Consider the following 12,498-nt stretch of genomic DNA (forward strand, 5'->3'; position numbering starts at 1 on the left):
TTTGTGTTTAGGGAAGGTTCAACACACAGTTGAACACTAACCAGTCTTAACATTTAGGGAAACCAAAATTTAAAAAATGGGTTTTGGTACAAAGATTTCTTATTGGAAAATATTAATAAATAATATTTAAAAATTGAGCACTTCCATATGCTTGCTGTGTGCATATAAGCTGCAAAAAATCAAAACAAAATTATTTAATAAAGACCAAAATTTTTCTAGCATTTTATCTTCTAGATATATGTCTTAAATCTTAAATATATTTTTATTGGGAATACCAAGAGCCTTCTTTCATTGTTTTGACTCCTGGTGCTAGAGAGAGATCCAGGGTCTTCCAAGGGTTAGATAACAGCTGATCACTGAGCCACACCCCCAGACTGAGATATTTTCTTATAGTGTTAACAGTGATAAAAAAAAAAAGAAAGAACTGAAACATCCAGCTCGGATAAAGCTTCACTAGGTAGCTTGTAAAGTGTTCATAGATTGTATACCTATGTTTAAACGCTGTATTAAGAGCATCTCTCTTTCCAAGTGACAATAATTGTATGACAATCAACATCATTGGATCCATACGGCTGCTGCACAAGGCTCTCTATCCTATCCTCTCCTGTAATGCCTTATATTTAAAAATCTTTGTGAAAATTTGTCTGATACTCCGATAAACTCAGAAATGCCTACTGTGTTTCAGAAGCAGAGAAGGAAAAGTTGTTGAGCTTGAAGTTACTTGGGCAAGTAGTTTTAAAACTAATTTTTTTTTGTGGACTCTTAAAATAATATTAAGTGAGTGGTACATGAGCCAATACAGTGAATTAAATATTTTCCTCTATTCATGGGTTGATGATGAGCTGTGTTCAAAGAGATAGTAAGTTCAGTTTACTGAAAGTATAAAAGTTGGCTCTGCAACAATCTATGGAAACCCTATCTCTCTGGGATATTTTGAAATGTCATTTTATACTATAACCATCTTCAAAGTATTTTGAGAGTCATGTGGAAGCCTACAAAGGGAAATAAATAATTTCAAGTTTATGTTCTCTTTAAGGTAATTTAGGTTATGCTGTCATACAAAGACAGCAATAGAAAGTCAGCTATGTACTGTTCACAAGAATTTTCCTTTTATCACTTAACAAGTTGCTTTTGCATATATTTGGAAAGTGTTTGATTACTGAGCAAAGATATACCCAAATCAGGACTTCTGGTGACAGCTGTGTGAGGAGTTTGACAGGTCTTATGTGTATATAAGGCAAATGTGAAGCTGGACAAAGTTATCATAGCCATCACTGACAAGTTCAGCAAGCATATGACAATTTTATGCTTGAAAATTGGCTCAAGTTTTGGGTAATATAGTAGGAATTTGGGGCTCCTTTGCTGGGATGCCCCCATGCCCTTCTGCTCAGTGACAGCTGTATCTTTACCAGCTGAGACTGGCACAAAGCAGCAGCTTTGGCACCAAGGGTTAAGAGGTGGGGTGAATGGTTTGGCACTGTCAGCTAACTATGGTGGATCCTGTCGGTAGCAGAGAGAGAAACCTCACAGCTGTGTGAGGCCCGGGGCCCTTCTGACTAGGGTCAACAACACACCTTCTTGGAGGTTGACAGGGAGATCCAGAGAGCTGAGAGGAGCTCTCTGTCTTTCCTGTTTCACTTCAAATGTTATGTACGAGGGAGACAGTGGGAGATGAAAAGAAGCCTAAGAAACTAGTCTTAGCTATGAATTTATTTTCTCATGTATTATGGAAGTCTATAAAGGTAGCTTCTATAAACAACTGTATAATACAGAAGACTTGGAACAGAATGTAAACTGAACATCAGAATTGAGGTACAAATCTAGCCTTACCAATAATTGTATTTATATATAAATAAAAATAAGTGCTCTAGTCAGTGGTTTATGATCCTGGCAAGCAACAATGACTTGTCTTTAGAATTCTTGTCATTCTGAGCTACCATCTGTAAGTCCATGCTAGTGTAACAAGGATTCATTTGTCTGGAATTAAATCATGGCACTTTTGTGGATTTCTTGGTAAGCTTGGACAGAGCACAGTGACCTGTAGATAGCTTGGGTTCATGGATGGTTGATTTAACATCAGGGTGGTCATATGTTTTAACTGTGGTTGTCATGGTGGTAGTGATGGTGGGTATTTCCTCTATAGACTTGGAGTTCCACAGCATTCTCATCTTTGAACTGTAATCATACTCAGTGCTTATGAAGTAGTATTTAACAGATGCTTCCTGATTGAACTCATGAAGGAATTACTTCTTGCAAAAGACTTCATGGAGAAGCTCACATTTGAGATGGTGTGATGTCATTTTGTCAGTTTGGCTAGGCTGTAGTGCCTATGCAGTAATCTAGATGTTCCTGTAAAGGAGTTGTATGATGAGATGAAGATTCATAAAGGATTGACTTCAAATAAAGATTAATACTTGACAGTGCAAGTGGCCTCCAACTCAAGGTGGAGATTGCAGCAGCAAACACTTAAGTTTTTCTGAGGAAGGAAGCATTATACCTCATGGAAGCAATAGAAATCCTGGCTATTTCTAATATTCCAGTCTACTCTAAAGGCTTTCATGCTCAAAATAGTGTGTCAACTTGTTCCTTAGTTTCCACATTACTAATTTTCCCTTTGTTTTTCTGAATTGTCTTCTCCAAATGGTGTGAACTCATTCCCTAAGGCAAATCTCTCTGTATATGAATAGTCATATTACATGCTAGATTTCAAAGAGCTGGTAAAAATGCTGGCTTAACTCTTGGGAACTCACATGTGATGATCAATACTCAGAGAAGTTTAAAGTGGGAAGCCACAGGTTTGGTGGTGATAGTTCTTCTTGGCATTTGTACTAGAGTTGTACTACACATATAATGATGGCTATGGCATATACTTAGTTGTACAGCAAGCCATACTAACCAGGTTTCTGGAAGTATATACTATAAGAGATTGCTTAAGGATACATTATTCAGACTGGATCTTCATCATTAAGTGACACATAACTGTATTTCCAGAAATAGTTCTGCCTCTGTCTGGATCTCAGTACTCCTAGGCACCAGTGGTTCTTATCTTCTTTTGCCCGCTTTGAACAGAAATGTCCACAGTGACTGCCCAGTACTTGCTGCACATGTGTACAGTGGGTGTTTGTCATATAATAGAAGTTCATAGGTCTTCTGACCATGAAGATCTACATTCTAGGAACTATACTGACCCAAAACACCTGACCTATTTGAGTGTTTAGTTTATATGCCAACACTGGATTTTAAGCTCAGTTTGTAAGGTTGTAAAAACGGTTATGACTTCTTGCTTCCTTTTTTTTTTTTCCTTTTGGGATCACGAGTATATTTTCCGTGTAAAAGGAATGAAATATATATATCTCCATTGAAAAAGTCTAGTTCTGAGTTTTTTTTAAACTTTATTAGGGGATATTCTACAAATATTTTTATGAGTCAGATATTTTTTCTAGGGTTATTAAAACATATAAGTAGTACTATATAATGTGGATTTATAAATGACATAATTTATTTAACATCATTCTGCTGTAAGGTGTATATATTACTTTTTCCAGCACTATAAATACTGGAATAATAATCTATTATATCATCCACTTTGTTTTTTTTAAATTTTTTATTAGATATTTTCTTCATTTACATTTCAAATGCTATCCCAAAAGTCCCCTATACCCTCCCTCTGCCCTGCTCCCCTACCCACTCACTCCCGCTTCTTGGCCCTGGCATTCCTGTGTACTGGGGCATATAAAGTTTGCTAGACCAAGGGGCCACTCTTCCCAATGATGGCCGAGTAGCCATCTTCTGCTACATATGCAGCTAGAGACATGAGCTCTGGGGGGGGGGGGGTACTGATTAGTTCATATTGTTGTTCCACCTATAGGGTTGCAGACACCTTCAGCTCTTGGGTACTTTCTCTAGCTCCTTCATAGGGGGCCCTGTGTTCCATCCTATAGATGACTGTGAGCATCCACTTCTGTATTTGTCAGGCACTGGCAAAGCCTCACATGAGACAAGCTATATCAGGGTCCTTTCAGCAAAATCTTGCTGGTGTATGCAATAGTGTCTGCGTTTGGTGACTGGTTATGGGATGGACCCCCAGGTGGGGCAGTCTCTGGATGGTCCATCCTTTTGTCTTAGCTCCAAACTTTGTCTCTGCAACTCCTTCCATGGATATTTTATTCCCTCTTCTAGGGAGGAATGAAATATCCGTGTGTTGGTCTTCCTTCTTGATTTTCTTGTGTTTTGGAAGTTGTATCTTGGGTATTCTAAGTTTCTGGGCTAATATCCACTTATCAGTGAGTGCATATCAAATGAATTTTTTTGTGATTGGGTTACCTCACTCAGGATGATATCCTCCAGATACATTCATTTGCCTAAAACTTTCATAAATTCATTTTTTCTTAATAGCTGAGTAGTACTCCATTGTGTAAATGTACCACATTTTCTGTGTCCATTCCTCTGTTGATTTAGTTTTTCAAGACAGGGTTTCTCTGAATAGCCCATGACTGTCCTGGAACTTACTCTGTAGACCAGGCTGGCTTTGAACTCAGAAATCCACCTGCCTCTGCCTCCCAAGTGCTGGGATTAAGGGTGTGTGCCACCACTGCCCTGCTCTGAGTTTTTGAATATGAACCACACTTACTAAATTTTAGAGAAATACATTATGTATAGTAGTAGATCATTGATATTCTTAGGCAACTCAGATTTACCCTTTGTAATGGATATATTTTAAATTCTAAACTTAGTTAGTCATAGACAGGGTTTGGAGAGGGGTTGGTCAGTGTCTGACTTCTACTGTCTTGGGAAGAATCTAATCTTAGAATATTTGACACAGCTAACACTTGGAGTATGTGTAATGTGGACGTCCAGATGTTTCTTTAGGTGCTTTGTAACTGTCCCTTTGAACTATCTCCTTTTCTCCACTTATCTCAAAATGTTTAAGCTAATTATTGAAATCTTGATAGAAATAGAATACAGAGTAATATCTACATCCAAATATAAATTATATTATAGGAAAAGGCTATAGCAAATTTTCAGAGACCTCCTCTGTCTGAAGATTGCACAACTGGGAAGTATCCAAATTATTCCATTAAAAATTAATAGAGCCAGGGGGTATAGAAGAATCTGGATGGATGAAACAGAAGGAAAAAGTAATAGAATTCTGTTTTGATCAAAATGCAGTAAAATATGATAAAATAAAAATTAATGGATAGTTAAATTTATATATTTAAAATAGACAATGGTGTTTTGATGTATGTAGAATTTATGGAATGGCTAAATAAGCATTTCTTTATATAGTTAAATGTCTTAAATTATAAATATAAAGAGAGTTGAAATCAATTAAATACATTTACATTTATAGTAATATATCATAATTTAAAATCTTCAAACACTTTGATAGAGTGACAGAAAATGAAAACAATTTTTAAATATTCCATAAAAGTAATATTTGTTCCTAACAAAATCATTAGCATTGAAACTGCTAATTAGTAACATTTATCATTACTATGTTTTTTACAATAATAAGCAGATCAAACTAATAAATGCAGTTCTCAGTCTTGACAAGTATTTATTATTTTAGATATGTTCTCACCACTAACTGTATCTTTTTTATGGCAATATGTAATAATACCATTTTTTTAATCTCATAGGGAATTGCTCCAAAGCTGGAATTTTCTACAACTTCAGTGATCACTGAATGTCTGATAAGCTCAAGGAAGTGCCGCACTCAGGTTGAAATGATTAATGACTTAACGTTTATTTGATTCATGTTGATGGTGTCTGGCAGGCTTTTGCCCCTTTATTTTGGTTACATCTCTTTTCACCTGCCCCCTCAGTCCTTGGTTTGAGTAAAGCAGGTAACAAAGTACTCAGCAGCTTGATTGCATCTTAGTACATAGGAGAAGGCCATGTTCAGCCCTGAGGCAGAGGGCACAGGAGAAGGGCATGGCTCAGCCCTGAGGCAGAGGGCACCATGCTATGTCTGTTTGGTTATTTACTTTACTTTATAGACTTTTTAGTACAGTAATGCCAGATGGATGTTGAGATTAGGAATTGCCAGGAAAAAAAAAACCTTGGAGACTTTCATATATTTTGCAGATGTTACAGGTGACTGCAGAGGACAGAGGATAGCTTTAAGCAAATTTGAGGTTTCAGACTGGGGACTTGAAGCTTATGAACATGACTTCTTGAATGTGTCTAATTCCTTAGAGGAATGGTGTTCAATGGAGTGGCAGTACTGGTCCTGTCAGAGCAAAGCAAGCTTGGATGTTCCAGCCTAAAAACTCCTGCTTGTGATGATTTCCTTCAGTAAGCTTCAGTGCCTGTTATTCCTCATATTCTAATTGTTACTGGACCACGGGGCAGTCTTCTGATGGTCAAGTGACCTTGCCCATGGTCATCTATTCAGTGCTAACAGTCATGTAGTAGTGAGCTAGCTGTGGTCACATACAAAGCTTAGAAAATTCACTTGGGGTAGAACTGGACCAATTGTGGATAGAGTGGAATAGTAATTTGCTCTATTACAAGACTAAAGTTAATTTTCTGAAGACGATAACTCTGACCTTGGCTAAGACAGGTACAGTGAATTCCCAGAGTATTGGAGGAAGTGATATTTTGTTAGCAAGATATTCAGGATGCCATAGTCAGTCTGTAGCTTTTTTCATTTGGACAAAGATGCTGGAAGTCTGACCTGCTGTGCTTACAGTATATGGGAAACTTGAGTGAATTGTTTCTGAGATACTCACTATGTGAATTTGTAAACTGTTAAAAAGGATTTGCCTAGGATTCAGTTTTTCTCTCTGAACTGGAGTATACCTCATGAATGAATAGAAAAGATTTTTTTTTAAATTCTTATGTGACAAAGCATTCATGCAGAAAGGCCTAAACATTCCAAGAGTATGACACAAGCACCCTTCTAAATCTAAGGCCCTCCCCATCAGTTAGGGTCTCTGCACTTCATGTGCTAATGAACTAACAGTTTCTGAAAAGAAAAAATACTGTCCTTTTCTTTTTACTTGTTTTAATTTGTCATTTGATCTTTACTAAATAAAGATATAAGAGAGTTGATTTTTATATCAGACAGTGTTTAAAACTATGCTTTAGGTCTATAGATGCAGCCTGATATGATTCAATAGGCCATTTATCCTTCCATGCTTGAGTTCCAGGCTTCAGTTCCCTGTCAAAGCCAAGGAGGGTGGAGATGGGGATGAGAGGAGAGAGGAGGGGAGGAGATGGAAGGAGGGAGAAGAAAGAAAGAAAAGTGAAATGGGAAGGAGGGAAGGCTGGAAGAGGGAGGGAAAGACAGAGAAAAGTACTATTTTCAAACTTACAGTTGTGTTTGGCACCAATTTCCTGGATTCAAATATTAAGTATGTGGATGAGAATTTCTAGGAGAAAAATAATTTTCTAATTCTTTTACCTGTTTCGAAGTAAAATTTATTGTTGCATATGCATTGGCCTATTGACAGACTTTTTAGTATGCTGGTAAGCACTTTATCCCCTAAGTTTTGAGGTAAAACAATCTTTGTTAACTCAGTGGTTTAAAGTAGCAAGTAGTTCTCTGTTCTGGGAGCCACAGAATGATTCCTTCAGTCCAGATTGGCTGGCTAAGCCAGAACTATTTGGTTGTTTTGCCCAAGTTTGGAATTTGGCAGAAGTTGTATTTGGAGTGGGAATGTTCACCTTTGTCATAGAGCTTGACCTCAGCTAGGGTGATGATCGTAAGACTAATTGTCTAGCAGGCTAATCATCGTGGCTTCTTCACTTGCTGTAGAAACTATCTCGGAAGAGTTGGCAGCCTTTTTAAATACTTGGCTTTATGACATAGTGATCTATTGATCAAAGGCAGTTTTCATAGAAACTACCATGGGTGTAGATATAGGAAAGGAAATTATGGAAGTCATTTTGTTAAGAGTATACACAGCCAGTTACGTTTTAGTAGTTAAAACTAGGGGCATTAAGGCATGGACATGTTTGGACATTGAGTTGGTAGCAGATGCCATGATGTTTGAAACGTCATTAAGAAAATGTACATAAGTCAAAAAATTTAGTGAAGAAAGATACCTTGAGATTGGGTATAATCAGAGATGGGTATGTAAAAAACAACTTAAGCATGAGTTTAGGAATTTAGCTGTGCCTGGAAGTCAACAATGTATAAAGAACAAGGAGAGAGAAGGACAGGGACCGATGCAACATAGGGGTCAATGACCGACATATCCTGGAAGAAATAGGTTGAGGAAAAGAAATTTTTGTGAAAGACAGCAGATGCAGTGGATCTGTACAGAGGAGAAATTCTGTGGTTAACAGAGCTGATTAAAGCTGATCCAAATTCTAAGTGCTACATGAATGTTTTAGGAAGCCTCAAAGAACCTTTGTGGTTCTAGAATGACTCACTTATGAGAGTCAGCGTGATGTCATAGAGGTGGATGAAGGGGAGAAGAGGCCTGCCATACCCACTGGAGCTACTGACCAACGTGGGAGAAGGTCCTGGAGCACACCAAGAAGAAAATGACCTGATGTACTAGCCTGTATAGAACTCAGAGACTGTTCTCATTAGAAACATTATGATTTTTTCCTCTTTGTATTACTGACTGGAAAAATTGGCCCTTATTTTGATTCACATATATGTTTTTCTCACTTAGTCCTCATACATAGGGAAGGGTTTGAGAAAGTGGATAAGAAATTTGGACTGGTAGTTTTCTAAGGAATTGAAGTCAAGAAGATAAAGATCTTTAGCTATTTATTTATCCTAACCAAAATCATGTCTCTAGAAAGTGTCTGAAGAAATATATGGTTTACTTCCAATCTAACTAGGAAGGCATTTGTGAGGCAGAGTGTAGCAGAATGATACCTGAATAGCAGCGAAGTTGGAGCTATCCGATTTTATTTTGGACTGGGTCTCATTTATTTCGCCCCCCCCCCCCGACTTAAAACTCTGAAGCATCATAAGCCGTCTTTCCTCAGCCTTCTGCATAGCTCGATATTACATGTTGCTGAGCCTGGCTCAGATTTATTTTACATTTTAAAAATTTCAGACAGCTACCATATTTATAAGAAAATGTTTTAGTTAATATAGTTTAAAAACTTTATAAACTTTAATAATCTTTGTTTTATGCATATTTACATTTATAAAAATATAGACTCAGAAAAAAATGGTGTTTTTATCTGTCATTGAATTGTCAAGTTATGTCTTGGTTTTATACTGCTCTATATCGCATGTAATTTAAGTAAAACACAGGTAAAATAGACATTAAGTATTTTAGATTATTGTGTTGTGCCTATGTTATACATGAGTACAGAAGAATGAATAAGACTTATTTTTAGTAGTTCTCATGATTTTACAGTTAGCTAGACAAATTTATTTTTAAACAAGTGTCCTTTGTTGCCCAGGAGCAAACTGCCTTATCATCCTAGCCAGGATCAGACATGTATGACTGCACTGTGCTTGGCATGGGGCTTTTAAAATTAAATTAGTTCTTTTAAAGTGGATAGCTTATTACTTGAATATGTAATATAAACATTATTTTTATTATTTCCTTAGCTTACTAAAAAATACATTTTTGATTTATTTTGAAAATGAGTTCATGTCTTGAAATTTTATAAGTGATTAAGCATTGGCATTTAATTTGCATTAAGCCCCTGTTATACTTAAGAAAGATGTTTGATACAATAAACTTTATTAACTAGGAGCATATGGATTTGATTTTTTTCTGGCTTAGCACAGATAATGATAGATCCAGTTGATTTTTGTAGCTTTTGTATATTTTGAGTTACTCTTAAAAGTTCTGTTTCCATCGGTAGAGTTTTAAAAAGTACCCTCTGCCCACATGAACGTTTATTTTTTATGTTTAGGATAAATTTACTTACCATTCAGCTCCAGTTGAAAAATCCCACGGCAGACTGCAATGCAGAACATCAAGATCACAGAAGAAAAAGTCCAAGTCACCCGAGAGGAGTAAATATTGCATAAACACCAAGAACTACGAACAGCCTACGATTTCCTCAAAGTCACACTCTCCATCTCCCTACACAAAAAGACGGATGTGTGAGCTTTCCGAAGACACTCGGCGGCGGCTGGCCCATTTAAATCTGGGACCCTATGAATTCAAAAAGGAAACAGATAAGCCTCCATTTGTGATTAGACATGTATGTGCTCATAAGCATTTCCATTTGAAACTTATCAAATCTACTCTGCCACTAAAATATTATGCTGAAATGGATTTCAATAAGTAGCTCATATAAATAATTTTCTTTCTTGAACTCTTAGCTAGAAGCTAGAGGTAGAAAACTAGCATAAACCCAATGAATATGCTTTTTTCCCCCCCTTTATGCCTTTAATGCTGAGGGACCGAGCTCCGTTATGAATGCCATATCAGCTCTTCTGAGTACCCATCTACTCTCACCTTACACAGTGGGCAGTGTTATAACTCGACAGTTGAACTTGGTTGTTAAAATGCTAAAGTAGGGTTTTAAAGGAGAAAACAAAGTTTCCTATAATAATTTCTTATCAGATACATGATTGTTGGCATGCTTTTTGGGCTACTTTATTGGGTTCTATTATCTACAACCCTTCCAACCATTATTCCTCACCAATTGCCTCCAAACTGCCAACACTAGGTAGGAGAGAGAAGGAGTGGGAAAGGGGCCATATACCTTTTAATTACTTCCTGTTGATTTGGGGTATTGGGTTCTTCAGGGCAAGTCCAATCTCCATCATCAGGATATCTCCAGCAAAACAGCAACCTAGCAATCCAGCAACAGCAAAAGCAGCAGCAGGAAGCAGCAGCAGCAGGAGGAACAGCAGCCACACCAGGCCCTCTTAGGGCTATTGCATTTACACCCTCCCTAGAGTTACCAAAATTCCAGACATAAACTATTTGCAGCTGGATAAAATTACAACCCTTGTAGAGGAAAAGATCATAATTAGCAGCTATCGGCTGTGAACACTCTGAAGCAGCCCCGTATCCAACACCTAGGATTAAAACAAAAACATATTCACATAACATAACTGGGTTTTTAAAGAAATCAAAGTTCTTACTAAACATGGTCTATATTTTCACTTTCCGAAGTTAACTTTTTACTTGTTTTATTGTTCTTTGATTCACAAAAGGTTTTAGTTTTGGTCAGTAGCCCATCTTTTGATGTGTTTACCTCACTGTGACATATTTATTGTTAGAAAATGTAGTTGACCTTATTTGTCAACTACAAGATGATCAGCAAAGAAAGGCACTGTTTCAGTTCAGCGTGTTTGCTAAGACCAGGTAGAAAATTGGTAGACTCTTTGTAAGGAAGGCAGAGGAGGTCACTATAGGATGTTTTTATTTTTGTCTAATGTAAAAAAAAAAAAAAAAACCAACCAACAAACAATGAAACAGAGTAGTGTATTCTCAACTGCAAATTTGTTCTTTTTTGGTGGCATTAAATTTCAGCTTTGTTAAAAATGCATTGTACATAAACGATTAAACTTTGACCTTGGAACAAAGAAGCACTGTGGAATTCACCTGCTGTGTGGCATATGCTTTCTGGTTGCTTAGCAATGCAGTAAGATTGAGAATGGGAAGGGAAGGTTGAAGTGCTAATTCACACTGCAAATCCTCTTTCCTCTAGGTTGATCCCCCGAGTCCCAGAACTGACAATTTTTTTGGATCACCTGGCAGAGACTGTGAACGAGATGGATGGGTCAGGATGCACAGCGGTAAGGAGAAGCTAGATTTTTCCTACTCCAGCTGCTTGTGCTAATGCTGAGCCTTACATGGCACTGATTAATGAAAAATTTTTTTCTGCATTATTGGATATCATAATAAAACTTTTTACAACTTGATGGAGACTTATATATGTACTTCCTAGAAAGAATAAGATTTCTGTACCGTTAAAAGCATTTAATTCTTTGAGATTAAAAGTGAATATTAACTAATTTTATCCTATTGAATACTATACTACTTTTCAGTAAAAATAACTTGATTGTGTTCTACTCAACATTTTTTATGCTAATTTGACTATGAAACACATTTCCCACTTTAACATGTGTTAGTTAATTTATAGAGTAGATTTTAAGAAACACCATAGTGAAATGACTCAGTTATGGGTTTGAAAGACACACACACACACACACACACACACACACACAGAGAGAGAGAGAGAGGGGGGGGGAGAGGAGAGAGAGAGAGCTCCTTCTTTAAAACCAGAAATATGTTTGACAGAATTGCTAATTGCCTGGAGCTAGGGTCTTGGGGAAACTGTGGCTTCAGATTCTGAGAACCCAACTCTTACTACCACAGTTGCTATGGTTGTCAGCCCAAAGGCCACTGTGTGCTTAGTCTGTAATATTATTTAGATATCCTGTATTAATTTTATGCAACATTGTTTGATTAGCCTCTCTTAGTCCCATTGTATTATAGTTTCTGTTAACTGTTACATTTCCCCCTTGCTACAGTATATAAAATGCTAGGCTTTTTAATAAGCTTGCTTGGCATACGGCTTAGCTTGTGCAAGACCTATGATCCCAAACTT

At 37.0% G+C, this 12,498-nt stretch overlaps 1 protein-coding gene across 6 annotated transcripts in view; it reads left to right on the forward strand.

The window, feature by feature from the left end:
* Spata6 (spermatogenesis associated 6) overlaps positions 1 to 12,498 on the forward strand; it is a 109,192-nt gene that overhangs the window by 49,209 nt on the left and 47,485 nt on the right. For 5 of the 6 annotated variants that reach the window (XM_006503347.4, XM_006503348.4, XM_030253731.1 and 2 more), the window contains 3 exons: positions 5,640 to 5,720; positions 9,841 to 10,134; positions 11,596 to 11,683. In XM_006503347.4, coding sequence (XP_006503410.1) covers positions 5,640 to 5,720; positions 9,841 to 10,134; positions 11,596 to 11,683 — 463 coding nt within the window. Of the gene's footprint in view, positions 1 to 5,639; positions 5,721 to 8,437; positions 8,507 to 9,840; positions 10,135 to 11,595; positions 11,684 to 12,498 lie in introns of those variants that run through there. The other variant, NM_001357231.1, reaches the window with a different exon arrangement.

Source organism: Mus musculus, chromosome 4 (genome assembly GCF_000001635.26).
Source record: "Mus musculus strain C57BL/6J chromosome 4, GRCm38.p6 C57BL/6J".
Taxonomy (NCBI): domain Eukaryota; kingdom Metazoa; phylum Chordata; class Mammalia; order Rodentia; family Muridae; genus Mus; species Mus musculus.